The sequence below is a fragment of the Dunckerocampus dactyliophorus genome, chromosome 18, assembly GCF_027744805.1.
Source record: "Dunckerocampus dactyliophorus isolate RoL2022-P2 chromosome 18, RoL_Ddac_1.1, whole genome shotgun sequence".
NCBI classification, from domain to species: domain Eukaryota; kingdom Metazoa; phylum Chordata; class Actinopteri; order Syngnathiformes; family Syngnathidae; genus Dunckerocampus; species Dunckerocampus dactyliophorus.
In genome coordinates this window covers 20,623,813-20,645,992 of record NC_072836.1, presented here as the reverse complement: position 1 = coordinate 20,645,992, position 22,180 = coordinate 20,623,813, and the positions used below count along the sequence as shown (strand labels likewise).

The 22,180-nt window shown below is 40.1% G+C and overlaps 1 protein-coding gene across 3 annotated transcripts in view; it reads right to left on the bottom strand.

The window, feature by feature from the left end:
- Positions 1-3,253: 3,253 nt before the first annotated feature.
- Positions 3,254-22,180, bottom strand: part of sgsm3 (small G protein signaling modulator 3) — a 38,609-nt gene continuing 19,682 nt past the window's right edge. Inside the window, exons 1-20 of one of the 3 annotated variants that reach the window (XM_054759138.1) lie at positions 16,872-17,083; positions 14,387-14,474; positions 12,724-12,809; positions 12,564-12,627; positions 12,040-12,251; positions 11,020-11,127; positions 10,786-10,929; positions 10,500-10,695; positions 10,271-10,416; positions 8,972-9,205; positions 8,716-8,898; positions 8,482-8,637; positions 7,094-7,148; positions 6,824-7,026; positions 6,680-6,750; positions 6,555-6,603; positions 5,198-5,283; positions 4,996-5,118; positions 4,846-4,906; positions 3,254-4,750 (exon numbers count right to left, since the gene is read on the bottom strand). In XM_054759138.1, coding sequence (XP_054615113.1) covers positions 4,667-4,750; positions 4,846-4,906; positions 4,996-5,118; positions 5,198-5,283; positions 6,555-6,603; positions 6,680-6,750; positions 6,824-7,026; positions 7,094-7,148; positions 8,482-8,637; positions 8,716-8,898; positions 8,972-9,205; positions 10,271-10,416; positions 10,500-10,695; positions 10,786-10,929; positions 11,020-11,127; positions 12,040-12,251; positions 12,564-12,627; positions 12,724-12,809; positions 14,387-14,393 — 2,268 coding nt within the window. In that variant the 5' untranslated portion in view covers positions 14,394-14,474; positions 16,872-17,083 and the 3' untranslated portion in view covers positions 3,254-4,666. Of the gene's footprint in view, positions 4,751-4,845; positions 4,907-4,995; positions 5,119-5,197; positions 5,284-6,554; positions 6,604-6,679; positions 6,751-6,823; positions 7,027-7,093; positions 7,149-8,481; positions 8,638-8,715; positions 8,899-8,971; positions 9,206-10,270; positions 10,417-10,499; positions 10,696-10,785; positions 10,930-11,019; positions 11,128-12,039; positions 12,252-12,563; positions 12,628-12,723; positions 12,810-14,386; positions 14,475-16,871; positions 17,084-22,180 lie in introns of those variants that run through there. The other 2 variants (XM_054759140.1, XM_054759139.1) reach the window with 2 other exon arrangements.

Here is a 22,180-nt window from a genome sequence, read left to right as displayed (position 1 = left end):
TTGTATTCCTTATTTATAAATGGAATAATTTCTTAGAGCATAGAAACCCTGTTTGTCTTCTAAATGTGATTTTTAACATTAAAGCTTTCTAGGCATGAAATAACACCCCTATAGTCACCTTTGCACTTTCTGTTACCCAATACATTGGGTACATTGAGGGTTCAGCGTAGCGCTTTAGTTTGACGTCAGCTACAGCTGCCCTTTTTAGGGATTATTGTGCCTGTTGTGAGATCACACCTGCAATCCAATCAAGTCTGGTGCTTGTGTGTCTCACCCAACATTATAGTAACATCATTGACACCTAGTGACCAGTGTAGAACACTACATATCACAATGTCTTCTGAATGCCTTGTACACTAAGTCCCCAACCAACGAACACAATTGGCTCCAGACGACCGTTCGAAAGTCGATTTGTTCTTAAGTCGAAAAAAATAATATTACCAATGATATAGGTACTACATGTACGTGTATACATATACAGACCCTTTCCAAAAAAATAGAATGTCATGGAAAAGTTGTTTAATTTCTATAATTCCATTCAAAAAGTTAAACTTTCATAGATTATAGATTCAGGGCCCACAATTTAAACGATTTCAAGTATTTGTTTATTTTACATAATTTGGGCTTCCAGCTCATTAAACCCACGAAAACAGGAATTAAAAAATTAGAATACTGTAAAGAAATCAGCCCAAATTTTGCAGGGCATGAATGTTTTAAACTGAGTGTCACACTAATCATCTACTAAAGTCAAATCACCTGCACAGGCTTCCCCAGGTGTCATTAAATTGCTTCAGTTTGGTTCAATTGTCTCAGTTGGGTTCAACTGGCCAGAAGACCATCATTGATACCCTCCATAGGATGGGTAAGCCACAAAAGTTCATAGCTAAGGAGGCTGGTTGTTCACAGAGTGCTGTGTCCAAGCATATCAATGGAAAGTCTAGAGGAAGGGCAAAATGTGGCAGGAGAAGATGCACCAGCAAAAGAGATGACCGTGGGCTTCAGCGGATTATCAAACAGGGAAGATTCAAGAATCTGGCAGAGATCCAGAAAGAGTGGAATGAGGCGGGAGTCACAGCTTCAAAAACCACCACATTCAGATGCATCCGGGAGATGGGCTACAACTGTCGGGTTCCTCGGGTCAAGCCACTTCTGAACCTGAGCCAACGTAGGAAGCGTCTCCACTGGGCCAAGGAGAAGAAGGACTGGACTGTTGGCCAGTGGTCCAAGGTCCTCTTTTCCCATGAAAGTAAAGTGTGCCTTTCATTTGGGAATCAAGATCCAAGGGTTTGGAGGAAGACGGGTGAGGAACAGAACCCAAGCTGCCTGAGGTCCAGTGTGAAATATCCACAGTCCGTCATGATTTGGGGTGCAATGTCCGGTGCAGGTGTTGGTAAACTCTGCTTTCTTAAATCCAAGGTCACTGCAACAGTCTACCAGAATGTTTTAGAGGACTTCATGATTCCTTCTGCTGAGGATCTGTATGGAGATGCAGATTTCATCTTCCAGCAGGACCTGGCCCCTGCCCATACCGCCAGAAGCACCAAAACCTGGTTTGATGCCCATGCCATCACAGTGCTTGACTGGCCAGCCAACTCACCGGACCTAAACCCCATTGAGAATCTATGGGGTATTCTCAAGAGGAAAATGAGGGGCACCAGACCCAACAACAAAGAAGAGCTGACAGCAAGCATCAAGGAAATCTGGGCTTCCATAACTCCCAGGCAATGCCACAGGCTGATTGCTTCAATGCCACGTGGCATCGAGGCAGTGATTAAGGCAAAGGGATTCCCAACCAAGTATTGAAGATTGACATATCGTTTTGAAAGTACCATATTTTGATTGATTTGATGTGATCCTAATTTGTTTCCTTTTCCTGCAAAAACTGAGAAATAAATGGTGATTTCTTCACAGTATTCTAATTTTTTGAATTCTTGTTTTTGTGGGTTTTATGAGCTGGAAGCCCAAATTATGTAAAAATAAACAAACACTTGAAATCGTTTAAATTGTGGGCCCTGAATCTATAATCTATGAAAGTTTAACTTTTTGAATGGAATTATGGAAATTAAACAACTTTTCCATGACATTCTAATTTTTTGGAAAGGGTCTGTACAGTATATGTGTATGTATGTAAATATGAGTTTTGATGCAGTAGTAATATTAAACAAGGAAAATTAATGAAAAAAACAATAATAAAAGTGATATAATAATACGTAATGATAAATGTTATTTACCTTTGAAGAGGAGTGGTCGAGCATACATCGTTGTGGAGGAGGAGGAGATATTGAAAATAAGGACAAATGGTGGTGGTGGTTAGACTCTTCTAAAAGAGGTAGTGTTCTGTGGGTGGTGTAGAATTAAGCAGGCCTATTAACTACTTAGCCTTCCTCTCTCCTCTTCCTCTTTTTCCTCTACCTGTTGGTCCCATTAGCAGTGTCACAGTGCCCTCTACTGGTCAAGCATGTAGCAGTATATATATGTATTTGTATTTGTATTTGTACTTTATTTATCCCACAGCGGGGAAATTCACTTGTTATAGCAGCTTGCGTTCGTATCTCCGAGTGTTCGCATGTCAGATGTTCGTAAGTTGGGGTCTTAGTGTAATTGTATTTTACTTCATCTAGCCATTATGCTTAGAAATGTTTAATTTAGGCAAAAATACTTAATATATTTTCACAGAGCACAGGAAAACTGTTTATAACCTAAATATGGTTTTTAACTGATATTTTCCTGAAACTTCCCTATGTTCCACTGCTGATTCCCAAAGACCGGAAAAAGGTACAAACAATTTTTTTTGTAATGAAAGACAAGCCCAATATTTCCTTTGGTAGGTTCCATGTTTATATAGCCATAGAACACAATATTCTGTGTGCCTTAAACTCAGTCAAAATGGTCTAAAACGGCCGCTACTGAAAGGGTTGTCTTTTGAAAAATGGATGGCATTGAATGAGTTAAATAAGCATTTTTTTTATTCATATATTTTGAAAAACCATGATAGAGTGAGATTAATGGGTGAGTCTAAATTGTCCATAGGTTTGAATGTGAGTGTGAATGGTTGTTGTTTGTTGTTTGAGGTGTACCCCACCTCTCGCCCCAAGTCAGCTGGGATAGGCTCCAGCATACCCTTGCAATCCTAATTAGGATGGGGACATAGAAGATGGATGGATGCATGGATGATCGAGTGAAGCTACAAAATTCGAAGCGTGAAGTGGCGAGATTGTAAAACTGAATGTTCACTTTTTATACCAAAAACGTATTTTCATAACATTTATTTGGATTGTCCAACAAAAAGTTATCGTTTTGAGCGCCCTGTTTACTACCACTGTTTGGGTAGCATGCATACACGCACGCACGCTATTCCACTCTTGATATTACACACATACACAATTTGTGAAGGCTATCTTGGCATGTGCGATGTTAGTATTCCAACATTTTGTGTAATATGAGCTGATAATTAACATTTCTCTCAAAAATACATTTAGAACTTTACATCATAAGGAATGTTGTTTTGGTCTTTAAATAAATAATCTGTCAGTTTGCTGTCAAAAGTGTTAGTAGTGCCAAAGAACGTCCTTCCAAGTGTCCCCTCCTGCACCAACGGGGGGGGGGGAACGGACGGACGGACGGAACCGCTGCAGTCCAGAGGATACAGATTATTCTGTACTTCATATATATATATATATATATATATATATTTATATATTTTTTTTTACTTGTGGGGTAAAACAAAAAATAGGTTGCATCTTGATGCACGCACACTTCATAGAAACTAGTGGTCCTTAAAGGAAATCTAGGAATTTTGCCCATCATCTACAATCCTTGTAAGACATCAAGAGTTTCTTGTTTCTGTGCATTGTAAGATATAAAAACAGCTAAAATTGAGGCAGCTCATTAATGAGCATAATGGGACACACCTATTCTGCCTAGAAGGACCCACTGTTAAAACTCCAGCAAGGTTTAATAGTTTTATATCCATGCTGTGAGCATGTAGTAACAGGTACAGTCATAACATAAAATACTTTTGGCCATTTTAAGTATTACCGGAACTTGTGAACACAAGTGTGTGTGGTGAAGCTAGTCGCTTCTAGCAGCCTAGCTAGCAGGTGTGGTGTGGCAAGGTGTCAGTATGCCAGTAACATAGTTCTTCGGCGTAACAATGTTAATAACAATAATGTCACTCTAGCTTGGTTCAAGGGAAAGTTTGGATTTTTTGACATGAAGTCGACATCCCCATCAGCAGTGTTGTACATCAACAGCGACTAAGTAAAACTATCCCTTTAATATGCGGGTCATATTACGTAAATGGGGCATTTTTTTGGAGGTTTTTTCAGAAGGCTTTCTAGGTGGAATAGGTGCGTCCCGTTACGTGCCTTCTTCGCTGCCTCTTTAGTTGTTTTTATATCTTTACAACGCACACAAAAAAGAAAGACTGCTGTTCATGTCTCACATAAGGATTGTGGACGATGGGCAAAATTCCAAAAAAAGTGCAGTTTTCCTCGAAAGGTAGGAGCTGTTGAAATGTGTCATGGTGGTCCATACTTGTAAACTGTGTCCCAGGTCTTACTTCCAGTCTGTAAGAGCCAGACAAAAAGATGCTTCAAAGACACGCACATGCGTACGCCAGCAAGCGGCACCTTTGGAGTGAGTGAGTGGTTTGGATGGTGTTCATCTAGCCGTCTATGTCCCAGCTGAAGAGGTGATGTTTGACCAGCATGTCCTGCACCCCCTCTTTCAGCGGCCTCTGCTCTTTCTCCTGGACAAGAATGGACACAATGACATAATGAACATACGAGGGGAATATGAACATCACACCACACTTGTCTCCCATCTACGCCGTGCCGAGCTTACCTCTTTCCGCTCAGGTAGCTCACAATCTTGAGAGAGACTGAAGGCAAACTTTGAAAGGACCCTGAGGAAGTGTGCCGACAACAAGTTCCTCGTTTATGTCAAATAAACGCATGCTCTCTTTCCACACGCTTTGCTTGGCCCAAATCTTACCTGAGTTCACACTTGATCTGAACCCAACCAGGACTGCGTAGAAATGACCACGGGTGATACCATTTCTCTACAGCCGTCATGCTGGAGCACAACACCTCCAGCCATAAGTGCAGCACCTGCTCACTGGTAACAAAGACACACGTGTACATGTACGTGTCTGGCCAGGATTATTTTCTAGTCCCTGAAGCGTCTGACGACTCACTTGAGGCCAACGCAGACGAGAGACCTGAATTTGACGTCCATTTGAGCGTGCGCCAAGTCGTGGGTCAGGTTGACTGACTGCACCGCCTGAGGAGAGCAGACAGAGGGTGTTCATGCACAACATATTCTCTCAGACCAGGGGTGTCAAAAGAGCAGCCCCGGAGGCCGCGGCACATTGTAAAAATAGAATTTAACTAGAATTTTAAAAATAAAATAGTCAAAAGTCAAAAATATAAAGAGAAAAAAAGTGAGAACGAGAAATGAGGAAAAAGTCGCAATATGATTAAAACACAAAATACCGTGAACTCCAGTGTTATAATCCACTAATTGTCTTCAACTTTGAACCCTGTGGCTTATACAGTGGTGCGGCTAATTTATGGCTAAATTCCCATGTCGTGACATTTCCTTTACTTCAGAATGACTACGGATTGTTTAAATACTGTGCCGCTCACAGTCAGTGACAAAGCGGCAGCTCTTTCTTTGGCAGGAGCCAATCACCAGCTATCAGTGCACTCACAACAAGCGTGTCAACCCACTGGAAGTCAGTGGAGGCCACTGTATACACCCAATATAAGAACATAACAGTCTGACTCACGGTGTTGTCTTTTAAAGACACTTTAGTAACAGCACTAAATTCAGCACACGGCAACTTCATACTCAAAAGATGTATATACAAACATAAAAACATGTCCCCATGTGACTTTAAAGTAAAGGAAAAGCCAACATTTTAAAGGTTTCCCATAATGCATTGCGTCTGAGCAACACATTCAATGGGCTGCTGCACTGACGTCACCTTCTCTCCATCATCGTTTCCCTGTCTTTTGGTCCTCTGGCTTCCTCTGTTGAAGCAGCATTACAAGTATGCTCTCCTCCAATGAAATGGTTTTCTCAACCAAAATGCTTTATGGGAAGACTTTAAAATGTTGGGGGTTTTTCTTTATATGAAAAACTTGTATTGATACATTTGCTGTGTGAGGAGTTTCATCTTGTTTGTAAGATGAAACCGTGAGTCAGACTGTTATATTGAGTAACAACCTCCTGCAATTTCCAATGGGTTGACAAGCTCATCGGGAGTTTATTACTAGCTCATGATTGGCTCCTGGTCCTCACAGACTTGTGCGCGCCACAATATGCCACCCTATGAAGTGGACATGTGTGGCTTATACACTGAAATTTACGGTGTATACAACTTCTTCACATGTTGCTTTATAAAATATCCAAGCGGCAAAGTTGCACCCATCCACTGTGTGGCCCTCGCTGGAAAAAGTTTGGACACCCCTGTCTTTCTGCAACCTTTTGCAGAGCGAGACGTTATCTTCGCAGAAAAGTTGATGTCTGCACACTCCACGCTTACTCACCCTGTAGAGGAGCTCCTCTGGAGTAAGAACCTTCCCGTCTTCATCTAACCTGGGATAAAAACATGGCCCAGAGTTACATCTACAAAGATAAAACTCTGCAACTACATAACGATGTGGGAGTATACCTGTATGTTTTACACAGCACCAGTCTGGAGTAGACAGAGTTGAAGTCCCTCTCTACCTCCCTGCTGGCCGCCTGGGGAGAACAAACACTGATTTGAGTAGAAGTGATGTGATTGAAAGTGTGAAAGGGAAGAAATGGACTCTACCTCTTCTATGAATAACCATGGATGACAGGGCCCGCCCAAAATGGATGGTTTCTTGAGGCCGTGCAGGAAGATGGCCTTGAGTGCCGGACACAGAGTCCCTCTGGCAAGATCCGTCACAGCTTCGGTTACAGAGTCGTCGCCTGCTAGCGAGTACTCTTTACTTCTCTCGTCCAGGATCTCAACAAACTTTGCAGGGAACCAGCCTGTTCCAAGAGCAAAGCAAGGTTATGGTGAAAATGATTCTTGGTTGTGACAAGTCAGCAAACGCACCTCGAAGACCGTTGAGCTCTCCGACCCAGCAGTGTTCATCCTTCTGTGAGATGATCTGGGTAGAATAATTACAGGCAGTGTAAGTCCATGCTGCTCATACTAAATCAGGGGTGCCACATGCTGAAAATGAAAGGATGCAATGTTGCCACTGTGATATTTTGTACAAACTGCATCTCAGCTTTGTGATATGCTGTAGGTGAAAAAGCCTATTATTATTATTAACAAATTATTAGTTCATTATTAAAAAGAATTCACTGTTATTAGCATCAACTTTGCTCTTTTTTTCTCAAATTCGTTGTTTTTTTTAATTTTGCAAATATTCCAACTTTTTCTTAAATAATTTTCGTAAATGTTCTCGTAATATTATGACTTTACTCTCAGAATATTTTGACTTTATTCCCATTATATTAACTTTTTCCCCAACCTGATTTTCCAAAAATTACAACTTTATTTTATTTTGTTTCTGTATCTCATATTATGACTTAAAAAACATTTTTTTCTTTATTATTTCCACTCTGCTCCTAAAAGGACATTATATTTCCACATATTACGACCTTATTCTGGCAAAATTGAAGCTTTTCTTCTCTTATTTTTTTCACTTTCTCAAAAATTACAGCTGTTTTTTCCATTTCTGCATGTTTGTTTTTTTATTCCAAACATTTACACTTTCTAAATTTTTTAAATTTTTTCTCAGAATATTTTGACTTTCCCCCAACCTCATTTTCCAAAAAACACAACTTCTTTTTTTATTTTTCATTTCTTTTATACTTTAATAGCTGAACTCCATACTACTAAAATTAGGTTATATTTTATTACGAGCTTATTCTTGTAAAATTGCAACTGTTTTTCTCTTTATGTTTTTACTTTATTCTTAAAATTACAGCTGTTTTTTCTCCATTTCTGTTTTTTTTTTTTAATTTTCAAACTATTTGAACTTTCTCCTGGTAAATTTTCTTCTCATAATTACGAATTTATTCCCAGAATATTTTGACCTTATTCCCATAATATTACAACTTTTTCTCCCGACCGAATTTGTCAAAAATTACATCTTTAGTTTTGTTTCTCATATTACCGCATGAAAAAAATTACATATTTTCTGTTTATTTCAACTTTATGCGACTAAAATGACGTTATTTTTCCTCACAATATTACGCTACTCTCGTAAAATTACGACTGCTTCCTGTTAGATTACAACTCTTTTCTCTTAATATTTTGACTTTATTCTTGTAAAATTACAGATTGTTAAATTTTTGCATTTTATTGTTAAATTCTATTTTTCAAATATCCCGCAGGCCAATAAAAAAACAGCTGCGGGTCGCAAGTGGTCCCCAGGCTGCACTTTGGACACCCCCATAGGAAAGAGTTCTCTCTTTGTGGTCACATCTCACAGTGATGATGTCATTCTTCCTGAAGCCCAACTCGTCATCGTCATGCCGCTCAAAATCCAGCAAAGCCTTCGCCCTTCTCCGCCGGTTTCGTGAGACGACCAGGAAGTTTTCATGGTCGCGTTGGTGGCTCTCCATAGAGTAATCCGGGGTTAGCTCCTACAGGGGTAAATGTGCGGTTGTGTGAGGTTCTTTTTCTTAGCCGAGTGACTTGACAGCTGCAGGGTTTGAACTCACGGCGCTGGAGTGACGTGGGTCCAGACAGTGGAAATGCTCGGCAGTCTGGGTTATGGCCTCTCGAAGGGCTGCCACCAGCTCCGTCTGCTTAATGTTTTTAGATTTCAGAGCTTCGGCCTCGTCCTCCCCAAACAGCAGGGAGGTTAGCGTGGACTTTCTATGCAGGGATTGCCTCCTCACCACCTGCACACAGACACTTGACCACTAACAACACATACTGATGAAGCCTGGTTCAATATGACTGAACAGGACAGACCTTGTTGAAATTAGAATTGAGCGGTGTGTTGCTTCCACTGTTGAGCTGGGCTTGTTCATTCAGGATGTAAGCCAGGTGCTTGTGCCTGTGAGCTTCTAGCGTATCCTGGGACAGGTTCCCCGCAAGCCTCATCGCCTCGCCAAGAACCGCAGGGCCGTCTTTTAGCTGGCTCGGCAGGTCGGACAGCGTGTTGAAAATGGATGCGGAGTTCTCCGACGATATGAGCTCCTCCTCCTGATGGAGCGGAGTTACATTCGTGAGATTGATCTTAAAACGTGACGCACGACGCATGTGCACATTAATCAATGAATCAAATACAGTAATCCCTCATGTATTGTGGTTAATTGGTTCCAGACCGGCCGTGATGAGTGAAAATGGAATATTTTTACAGTTAGAGCATAGAACACCTATTTACGACATTAGAGCCCTCTAGACATGAAATAACACCCCTATAGCCACCTTTCCACTCCTATTACCCAATGTAGTAGACATAATAGGAGAAATAAGAAATAAGACTTGTACTCATATGTGTTGCTGTAAATGTATTCTGGTGCTATGGGAGCTGAATGGTGGACGGACAGGAAGTGGTTAGGGATTATTGTACCTGTTGTAATATCATTCAAGCTTGCAATAAAAGCCTGTTGTTCTGGCAATCACGACCGGCACTTGTTTGTCTCACCCAACATCAGTGTTCTGTCGCAGTTCAGCTTTCACAGAATTTTTTCAGTGCGTCTTTTTATTACAGCGTATGAACGCATTGTGAATGAATTGCATTGTGGGAAGCTGAGTGTCTCTCTTTTCCCTCTCTCATCTGTCTGCACCACCCATTGTTTTCTGCGTCCCAATTGGCTGCAGACCATTGTCAATCAATCAACCTTGTATTTTACTTCATTTTGCCATTTTTATGTTTTAAAAGGCTTAATTTAGGCATAAAAAGCATAAAATATGCATTTTTACTAAAAACAGGCCATACAGCAACAGCATTATTTATTAATATACTTTTGAAAAACTGATAGAGTGAAGCTGCAAAATACAAATCGCGAAGTAGCGAGGGATTACTATAATCAAATTCTATAGGATGTGTGGTGTTACTGTTGATGAATTGAGCCTGGAAACAATCGTAGCACAACTGGGTAAACTACTGTTCATTCAGTTTGTGGACATAGGACAATCAAAGATTTTCCTGTCCCTTCATAATATTAAAAACATTTCATTTATTTAAATACAAAACCAATGATTGCTCTATTTTATTACACACCGTAACCAGGAAGCATATATGTAATAGTGTAGGGTAAAGACCTTGAGCTTGAGCATGCCCAGTGTGACCTGGAAGAGCACCAAGGAGCCCTGGTAGAAGAGGAGGTCCCAAATCCTGAGGAGCAGACGGATGTCCACCACACTAGCAAAGGATGTCAGGAACCAGTGTAGTGTAATCAGAGACAGCTCTAGATGTACACGAAGGAAAAGACTATTTACTTCTCTTTCAACACATCTCAGCCCTCATTATTTCACCCTTTTCTAGCTCTACCTATGTCGTGCTCCTGCAGAAGGCGGTCCAAGGCTGGCAGGTACTGAACAATGAGCTGACGAAGCACCCTCTGGTCTGTTTGGACACCCAGCAAAGTAGAGGAGAAGTAGGACGGAGGGAGAAGGTCTTCTATCAAGGCACACATCATCCATAGCACATCCTCCTCCTCCATGAAGAGCAGCAAACAGGAAACCACCTGCAAGAGGGGGCAGGCAGCCATCAAGATGCACGGATAATGAAACAGCTACCAACGATAGAAGACAAGTGAGTAGATGGACTTTCTCACCATGCCAGTTCCCTGACAATAGCCGATGTCGGGGTACAGCCAGGCGAGGCCTCGAAGTATCCGCCGCAGCCTTGGGACGCCAACGCTCGTCAGGCTGTTGAAGCACACGTTGGTGGGCATTGTCCGCAACAGATCTTTCTCTATCTGAGGGACAGATTTGAACATTACGGACATTAGGGTGTTTAGTTGTGCCCATTCAAAGTGTGTGCTTGTAAATGCTTTGAGGGCTTTCACCTGTTTAGATGTGGTGGTGTCGTCATCTGAGCTGTTCTTGATGATTTCTTTATACGAGATGTCAGCGGTCCTCTTCTTCTGCAATGCTCCAGACAGACGCATCCATAACTGACAAGGAAAAAGCATTTTAATGTTGTACTGATGTGCACGTTAGGAAAAAAGAACTGAGTCAGTGGTCTCCAAAATGCAGCCCCGGGGGGCCATTTGCGGCCCATGCCACATTCTAAACAGGAAACAGTAAAAATAAAAAAGAAAAAAGAAAGTTGTACTTGAACAAGAAAAAGTGTTAATTTTATGAGAATAAAAGTCATAATCTTACAAGGAAAAATAGCATAATTTTAGTACCATAAAGTTCAAATATTAAAGAAAAAAAGAAAGTCAAAATATTATGAGAAACACCCAAAACCAAATAAAGTCATAATTTTCGTAAAATTTGGTTGGGTAAAAAAAGTTATAACGTTATGGGAATAAGGTAAAAACACTATGGGAAGAAAGTAATCTTTAATACGAGACGAAAATGTACTAGAATAAAGTTGAAATAGTTGGAAAATTAAAAACAAAAAAGCAACAGTAAAAATGTAAAAATAGCTATTATTTTTACGAGAATAACGTCAAAATATTAAAAGGAAAAAATTCAGTTGAAATATTAAAAATATTTTATATATATATAAATATTATATAAATATTATATATATATTAAAATGTGTTTTTTAAGCTGTAATATTGTGAAAAACAAAACAAAGTGGTCATTTTTGGAAAATTAGGTTGAGGAAAAAGTTATTATATGGCAATAAAGGCAAAACAGTATTGGAAAAAAAGTCATAATATTATATTTAAAAAAATACAACAGCAAAATTGGGGAAAAACAGAGTAGAGCGCGAGGTTGATACTAATAATAGTTGTTTTCCTCTAAGAAACACTCCAAGCTGAAATGCAGCTTTTTCTTTCCAAAATATCAAAGTGGCCTATGCATGCTTTCATTTTTCACTCTGGCCTTTGCTGAACGGGGTGGTATTTTACCTGTGGCCGCATGCTGTGAGGCACACCGCCCAACACGAGCGAGCGCAGACGCTCGGAGCGCGGCAGGACGGGAGCAATGAGCTCCCAGGTGAGGTCGCCCACTGTGTGATTGTGTGTGAACTCCAAGTGGGCTTGCCACCGTAACCTCTGCTGTGGGTTTTCACGTTGTGGCGAGCCTTCGGTGCCCAGCCAAGGACTGGGCGCATTGGACTCTGACGACGAGGAAGAAAAAGATAAGAGGATTTGATTGACAAGAGAAACAGCCAAACCACCAGCGTGGGTGGAAAAAACAGTATATGGAAGTGAAGATGCTGCGTGTGAACAAATGAAAATGTGCGATGTGATGTGCTATGAAACACATACTGGCTCACAATCATGACATGCAGCAATGATGGATGATGTTATTAACGAGACGGTGAGCAAGTTGCAAGCATAACACTAAGATCACATGTGCTGTTTCATTCTGCATGAAACATTTCCAGTCACAAACGCATGTGAGCATGTCCACATGGGTGAAGTATTACCTTCTGTGTCCACTCTAAAGCCAAACTCATCATACTTGAGTTCATTTTGTTCCGAGTTATCTTTCTGTAGGGGGATGGGAAAGGACATATACAGTACTTAACTTAACTGGGTTTTTTAGGTTATCTAAACAAGCACTGATGGAACACGTGCTGTGCTCACTTGATGGTACTTGGCCAGGATGTCTTGGGCCCACATGCTTGGAGTGAGAGCAGAGAAGGGCCCCCCTGGGGCCGGAGTGTAAGTACCTACAAAATACATACAATCAAAACAAGCTTTGGGAAAATTTTCGTAGTTAGAACATAGAAAACCTGTTTATGACATTCCAAATATGGTTTTTAATTTGAAAGCCCTCCAGACACCAATAACATCCCTATAGTCACACTCTATGACCCAATGTAGCAGACATAATAAAAGAAAATTGCATAATAAAATAAAATATGGCATATAAATAGGACAATGTCCTTGTTGTTGTTTGGGTTTTTTTCTGCTTTTTTACTTCCTGTCCTGGACAGTACTTCTTGCAGTGGCCATAGTGTCTTCAATGTAAGATTACTGACACCAAGTGGCCAGTGTAGAGTACTACACATCACCACAACATAATTGAATGCGACCTTTGAATGCGACCTTTGAATGCTTTGTATTTTAGTTCATTTAGCCATTTTTAGGTTTGAAAATGTTCCATTTAGGCAACAAAAAACGTGTAAAACTTGCTTAAATAGGCTGAATGGGGGACAGACAGGAAGTGGCATTCAGAGTTGAGTTTTAGCTTGGCGTGGGTTATGGACTCCACAGCAGCCCGTGTTAGCGGTTACTATTGTGGCTGTTGTGAGATCATTCTAACTAGCAATTAAAGCCTGTTGATCAAGTCTGGTGCTTGTGTCTCACCAAACATGACCTAGTGAGCCAGTGAGAAAATAAACCACACCGAGTGAGCAGTGTAGAATACTAGATATCATCACAGTGTCTTCAAATGCATCTTCTGAATGCCTTATAGTTGTATTCTACTTCATTTAACCATTTTTATGCTTGAAAATGATTAATTTCAGCAAAAAAATATGTAAAATGTGCTTAAATATGCATATTGTTGGACTTATAATAGCCGGATTCAAGTGATGATTTATTAATTATTCTATTTTGGAAAAAACGTGATAAAGTGACGCCGCAAAATTCAAAGCGTGGTGAAGGATTACTGGATACCACGGGTGATTAAAGTGTGCCATTTGTGGCACATGGCTGATCTGCATGTTTTAAAAATACAATTAAAACAAGAAAACAAACAAAATCAAGAAAAATGGAAAAAGAGCAGTAATTTTACAAGGATAAAGTTGAACTATTAGAATAAAGTCAGTATATTAATATCATTTTTTTTTTTTTACATTACAACAACAATAAAAAATATTATAATGTTCACAATATTAACAACAAAACAAAAAATAAAGTTAAGGAAATAAAGGAAATTATGTTGGGAAAAGGTTGTGATGTTACAAAAATAAAGTCAAAATATTATAGGATTAAAGTCACAGACTTCCAATAAAAAAAATAGAAAAAGACAATTCAATATTTGTAAAATTGAACAACAGCAAAAATGGAAAAACAAGCAGTGGAGGAAAAGTACTAAGACACTTTGTCATCTTTGTATAACACAAAGCTGAGATGCAGGCTGTTTTTTCTTTTAATATAAATAACTTGGGTTGGTTCACAAAACGTAAAATATTAAAGCAGCCCCCATATTCTTTGATTTTACGGCATGTGGCTCTCGCTGGGAAAAGTTTGGACAACCCTGCTCTATACCCACAAAAATATCTTTAAAATGAATAACTACCTGACATGACAGACGATGGTGGAATGATATCTTCTGTACCCAAAGACTGTGGTCAGTCTGGAGTCAGGAAGAAGAGGAATTCCGGGTTCTGCTTGACACAAAACACAACAAAAGTGGTTGGGTTATCTGCTATCATGAAGGTCTGTGTGTGTGTGTGTGTGTGTGTGTGTGTGACAAAGAAACAGACTAATGAACAGCTCGAAGATAGAAAAAGAAGAAGAAAAAAACGGTCACGGTCGGTCACATGGACCCTGGTCCTCACAAGAGGCTCATTACTTCGCTCCAACCTCACAAGCATTTCGTCACATTCTGCACATTAGCTGGCCGTCGGCAAGACTTTCAAACATCTCTCAACAACACATGACAATGGGACAACTGAGCTGGCTGTGTTCACAAACTGTAAAAAAAAATAAATAAAAAAAACATGGGGAGTCTCAACTAAAAAGATGTGAATCGACTTCTACATCAGATTTTGTCATTGACTTTATTTTTAAATTATGGCTTCATTTCATGGCATTCCAACTTTATTCTTGTCATTTTCAACAAGAGCGCACGGCGAGTACAGCGTCTAAGAGGCTGCAGCAGAGTTGATTCATTCAGCAGCGGCCTCCTAAGAAGGATTTAGGACTTAAAACCAGATGCGAAATCAATTTGAGGACGGGAGGAAGTCCAAGCAGCTTCGGGGTGTATGTGTAACTCAGTAGGCTACTGGGATTTCACAGTTCTGCCCCTACATACGTTTTACTAATCACCTGCCAAGAAAGCCACTGTGCGAAGACCTCTCCCGTGCACACAGTAAGTAGGACAAATCTACAACTGCTTTTTTTATCTGCCAAAGTCAACAGCAATGTCAGAGCTTCTAGTCAATTCTGGGTCAAAAGTGGTGGAAACCGGTACGCACAGTGGATGCTCGTGACCCTGTAAATTTGTGGATTACCATAACCTTACTTTTTATGTGTGGGGAACCCCAATGTAATGATAATTAGGCAGTTTAGGGGCAGAAAACCCATCTCCATTGCCCATACATTAATATACATAGAAAACAATACTGTTTCATACTCATTTATAACCCGCAAGGTATGCTGGGAAGCCCATGTGAACACTTCCCCCAACACAAAGTTACCCAGCATGCCTTATGGGTTATACATTGGTATAAAATAGTATTGTTTCACATGTATATTGGTGTGTACGCATTAATTTATACCAGCTGTGCGGCACAGTTACATTGTGTGTTGCACTCATTGTCATTTTTGGGTGCACCGTGAGAAACAGAGACATTTGGTTTGGCGATCTTGTACGTATTCAGTATATTGAGTACGTATTCAGCACTGCCGGGTGGTCTCAGAAAGTTTTTTGCGGGGGATCTATTATGTAGACAAGCAATTAAATCAAACGTTAGTAGCAAATACAGTATGTGAACCCACCATGTCGCCATTTGGTGATTGCTATGAAGCATTAAAACATTTGACGTGTTTAGCATATCGGATGAATGACATGTCTAATTATATTTGTGAGAGAAAAGCAATTTGATAGCTGCCACAGTCTTCTCAGCATGGCACAGGCACATGCAGAAACCAAACAGTGACGTAGCTCTGCGCGCAAAAGGAAGTCTTGTGCCATTGTTGTTTTCATTGGAAAAACACCCTGCTTGCTAGAAGATACGCCCCCTGTTGTACGAACATAGGATGTGCCTTTTCACTCCAGCATGCACACCACAACACGGGTGACTCATGCACGAGCTTCAGTGAATCCGCCCACCTACACACTAGAGCTGAATAATGACAGTCAGGCCTGACAACAATGTTTTCCGTCTACTTAAGTTGCACAAAAACACTGCTGAAAAAGAATTGCAATTCATTCTGCACGGGGAAATCAAATGCTCGCGAATGGAACTTTCCCCCCACGGTCCAGTACAAGGGCAGCCCAGTGGAGTATGATTAGATAGCACGTCGGCCAACATTGTCAAGAGATCCGCGTTCCAATCAGCGTTGGAACATGCGTGTTGTGGGTCTGCGTGTTCTTTATTCTTTAACGAGAACTAGTGGTGAAGAAAATGGATGGATATTCCGTGACGTCAAAACAGGATGTAGCTTGTAGCAGGAATGTTTTCAAATTTCGTCAATTGCAGTAATGCTCCACATCAATAAACAAGCCATAGGGACTGCGTGTCATGTCACGATCCAATACGTCATTTGATGACGCAAGATGATTGAAAGTCCCCGGATGACGTCAACACAGTCCTACAGAATAGTTACTTTTTTTCACCCTCGTGTCAACATATTTTGCCGACAGTAACAAAAACTCGCACGATAAAAATGAAACAGTTTGACGTTACATTCTGTCGCTGAAAAGGTTAAATTGCCCACCTGCATGTCAGGGATCAATGCAATGTGGTCATTCATTCATTTGTCAGCTGTTAGCAAGCTAGCATTAGCATGTGGCTATAAGTGATGGGTGCGTGCTATCTCCTGCTAACCAAACTTACCGCGACATTCGTCAAGTGGAAACACAAGCTTGTGGTTAGCGACAGGAGTGTTCGAGATGGTCAAAACGACGAAAACACCAAACGCTGAGCCATGACACGTCCAAAGAGTTGACAATTCAATATGCTATGTGCACCTGCTGGCGACGGGTAGCGACGCTGTATCCTTGCACCTTTCGAGGCTTTTCCCTTCCTTGCCCACTGGGAGAAGTAGTCCCGGATCCCGGAACTACACTTGTGAGTGTTACAGTATCCTTCCGCATAGCAAACGGTGACGTTGCACAGTAATTCGATCATTCATTCATTGTTTTAACTCATTCATTGTATTACTGCTTCCTGAAATACATTAGTAGGAGCACATGTACCGACAGATACTGACTGTATAAACATATTCAACTCAATTTATCATAATCCAGCAATGTTCTGCTTTATTGTTGGTTGATAGTGTGAACAAGATCCACTTATCAGTACAAAACCATCTTATATCATATACGTAAAATTTACAGCAACTATGTATGTTTACTCTGTCCTTTTTTTTTAAACAAACCTTGTATTTTTAACCTTGTAACTATGTTACACTGCTGAATGCTGAACAATACTTTGTTGTGCCGCTAGATGTCACTAACGTGTCCAGAAAAAACTGAGTCAGATTGATGGTACCATGCCATGTGCCATGTTACAACTCCCAACCATACATCTTCATCACACAGAACCGCATGCAAAAAGGGATAGGGTTACAGTAAAATAATATATACATGTACTCCATTTGCAGTAGTGCTGAGCGCTGCCAAGTACATTGCATTAGGCACACCTTCACAATCTAAGTTGCACAATTCTACCCTTAGAGAGCTAACCATGCCCAGTTGCTACCCACAATGTCAAAGAGGTGCGCATTTAACAATGTTTATTATTGTGCTTGTAGTTTGCAGTGCTGTAGAGCTGCACAGCATCATATTGTGCCCTTTTAATGTGTATAAATGTGTACATCTCAGTGTGATGCAGTGCATTTTGACACCACTGCATAATATGAAGTGGTATATTAATGCCTTTCTGGCAGAAAAGTGACAGACTTGTTGATACAGCTTGTGTTTTAGATAACATTAGTGGGTTCAGGTGGTGACTAATAATCTCTCACCCCTTTCTGCTTCTACCTCAGCACTCTTCCACTATGACGCTTTGGCTATTTTAACCCCCACCCCCCGCTTTGCTTGAACACTCATTTCAATGCACCATGCCACAGTGAGTCACATCAATAAAACTGCTGCAGCCTAAAGCCGACCTTGCCCACGGGCTTGCATGCAGGAAGCCCCAATAGAGCATCCATCCCGCATGTCACTGTGTGTGGGGTGCGGCTCAGGTTTCCTCCTCCTCCTTATTCCCCATCTATCTGGTTGCTCCTGTTATTTTTTTAAAATACGATGACGTGCACTGAGAATTGCAAAGAGGCTTAGACACTGCGGTTGCTATGACGTCAGATACAGCAGAGGGGTGATGGAGGGAAGCAGAAGAGGAGTGTGTGAAAAAGATATGCAAGAACATGTGTGTGTGAGAATGGGGGTTATCGAACGTGAAGAATAAATGAAATTACAAAGCATTTGGAGTCGTACAGACAATGTGCTGCAATTGTGCAGTTTTAGGAGGAGACAGAAGATAGTGCTGTTGCATTGCATGAGGATGAATCTGATCCAATGCATTATGTGTAAGCATTTAGGCGTGTAAAAGCGTTCATAAACTGTAAGGATCTCTTGTGTTAAGTGTTAAGGCTTCATTTTTATGAATATACAGTATAGCATTCTCTACTGTATATCCTGTCATATCACAAGTGCATTGAGCCCACATGGTTAACGATGCGGGCTCTTCCTTCGTGGTCATTTGCATCATTTATGGGTAGAAAGTCAGGATAGGCCAAGAAGGGCCCGGTCTCCTGGGTTGGATCATGGGGCTTTCACGCAGATGTCCCTCCAGTCTCACTGGAGCGCTCCTGTGACGAGCGGGGATTGCAGGTAAAGGGCACCGCTCCAGGGCAAAAGCTTTGCGCTGGTTTCTCTTGGGTTTGGGATGTGTCATTCTCTCCCTCCATTAGTGATACCCAGCCTGGATTCTGTGTTTATCACCTCTGAGGCTGTCCAACATGGACATGTGCATGTTAAAGAAAAGTAATTGCGCGTAATTAATTGCATAGAAAAAGGTTAGTGGAGCGCACATGTCATTTTCACAGTACAGTAACTTCGTAAAATTTTGCAGTTTTGCTCTATCACGGGTGTTTCAAAGATACTGTATATCAATGAATAAATCCTGCTGTTTCGTGGTTGAATACGGCCTATTATTGGTAAAAAAATATATGCTTATTTAAGCAAATTGTACGTATTTGCCTAAATTAAGTGTTTTCAAGCATAAAATGGCTAAATGAAGTACCGTAAAACACAAATACAAGGCATTCAGAAGATGCATTCAAAGACATTGTGATGATATGTAGTGTTCTACACTGGTCACTAGGTGTCAGTAATGTTACCGTAATGTTCAGTGAGACACACAAGCACCAGACTTGCAGGTTTTAATTATTTCACAACAAGCACAATAGTCCCTGATAAAAACATGCTTCGGCCGTAACCCACGCCAAGCTAAAACTCAACTCTGAACCCCCGACATCACTTCCTGTCCCCTAGCCCTGGATCACATTTACACCAACACACGTGAGCATGCGTCTTATTATATTGGGTAATATGAGTGTAAAGGTGACTATAGGGGTGTTATTTCTTGTATGATTTAACTATGACCATGATAAACGGGGGATTACTGTATTTCTATTTACGTTATTCCTATTGCAAAAAAAGGCCCAATTGTAACTCGCCTGGTTCAGCAGACTTGCAGTTTAGTCATGCAGGGTGTAAAGGTGACTATAGAGGTGTTATTTCATGTCTGGAGGGCTCTTATAATGTTAAAAACCGTATTTAGAAGACTGTAAACAGGTTTTCTATGCTCTAACTATGGAAATATTCAATTTATACATAAGAAATCCTACTTTACGGAAACACAATCGGGTCTAGAACCAATTCACCATGATAGACGAGGGGTGACCGTATTTCTATTTATGTTAATCCTATTGCAAAACAATGTCAACCACGGTGCCCAGACTGACTAAAAGTCCAAATCAGAACAAATTAGAGGTTGAACAGTGTCCAGGAGCTAGTGTAATTTCCCGCAAGCTTGTGCAGACTAGCGGTTTAGTCATTCGTCCTTCTGGAACTAAACGATTGCAGCCCGATGCCTCGTGGCCTGTGAAGACAGGTTCCTCACGAAGCACGCCGTTTGCAAAGTGATGCATCAGCCCGCCTGAGTCGTTAGCACACTAAGCAAGCCATTTTTCCTCCGAGAAACGTCTGTTTCATGTGACATTGCCAGACTAGTCTGTCTGCTCGCTGAGGCAAGATTTAACGGCCGGAACGCAGGCAAGAATTCCAAAAAAGAACCGGCTGCTCCAGCAGTGTGTGATTCAACAGTTCTTCCTATGTTGTGATGGAACCCTCATGCTTTCATAATCTTTTGCACGCACAGTGATGGTGTTGTTTGGACACCTACTTCATTATGTCCATCTGCTGCAGCCATTTGGTGGGCGGGAGGTCATTTGTGATTTGTCTAAGTGAAAGACACATGAGGGGATGTTGTAAAGACATAAATCCCCCCAACCTCCTCCCCCCCGTCTTGTATTATGACTGCGTGCAAGCATTTGCTAGCCCATGCTTTACGTTGCACATGTGTTGTTCTGTTTTGTGTGTGTCTCCACAAATACACACAATTTTCAATGTACTGTACGACCTTGCACGGAATATGAGCTGTGCATGCACCAGTCAGTCATTTGTGCATTTGGCAACAAAAGCGGGACAGCAGGCAATATAGTGCAGTTGTGTACTTGGGGGAAAAAACCCATACAGTTCTACTTCAACGTTGTTCACACAATAACACTGCCACTGTAAAATGAAAGTAGAATAAAGTAAAACTACTCACTCTGTGAAAACACCCTGCATAATGAGGACCAAGAATGCAAGCAGTGCTGCCACCCAGTGGGGTTTGGTAAGTACTGCTGGGATTATTATGTGTTTAATAAGAAAAGCAGCATGAGAATCTCAAGATTTCAACTGCTGGTTTGGGAAACAGAGAAAAAAGTACATATTTTTAAGTCAAATGTCCAAAAAAAATATCGTTTTCTGCATCTTTGATGGGTGACTTTGACAGATTCACTGAATTCACGTCACTTTCCATATCGGAGGTTTTAATCATGTTTTTAATGTCACTTTTCCATGCAATATCATAACAAAATACTCTATCAATTTTAAAATTCCATGACATAATAAAAATATCATTAAATAAATGTAAATGTTATCAGATTATTAAATACGAAGTGACCATGAATTAAATATATTTGGTGTTATGGTTTCACAATTAAGATGTAACATTATATTTCACAATGAAATGGCTTCATAACAAAATCAGTAAATAAATGACTACACATTTTAATTAATTATTTTGCATTTAAAATTTCAATTTATTTGGTTTTATATTTAATTTTGGTACAAAAAGGCCATTGAATCCACTTTAAAAATCAACAACAACCATATCATTAAATATCAATCAATGTTATGGGATAATTCAATATTAATATTCATTAATCATGCAATAAATAATCAATAAATAGTTTCATTATAAAAATGAAATTATATATTTCACAATGAAATTCATTCATAATACAATTATGGAATAAATTATTTCACATTTTAATAAATTATTTTGCATTTAAAATTTCTATTTATTTGGCTGTATATTTAATTTTGATACCAAAATTATTTAAATGAATTTTAAAATGCCATGAAATAATACAAATGTCATTAAATAAATATAAATCTTCTTAAATAATTCAATATTCATTTAAATACATACGGTAGACTGGGCATGCAGTAAATAATTGTTTAATAGTTCCACTACAAAAATGCAATATTATACAATTGAAGTAATGAATAATAAAATCATAGACTCAATGATTGCACATTTTAAGAAATTATTTTGCATTTACTAGTTAGCTATTTAGCTTTATATTTAATTTTGGTACAAACGTCCTTCCTTTTTTGTGCCAAACTCCTCTATCATAGACATGCTTTGTCATTTGCATACTAATTTACATATTTACAGGACTGAACTTACAGTACCTGCGAGCTAAGATGCTCTCAGAAGGTGACTGATGTTCTCATGTGACGTTGTTTGACTTTTAAGGCGTATTTTTTTCCAGAAGATCTGGGTTCAACTGCTAATCATACAAC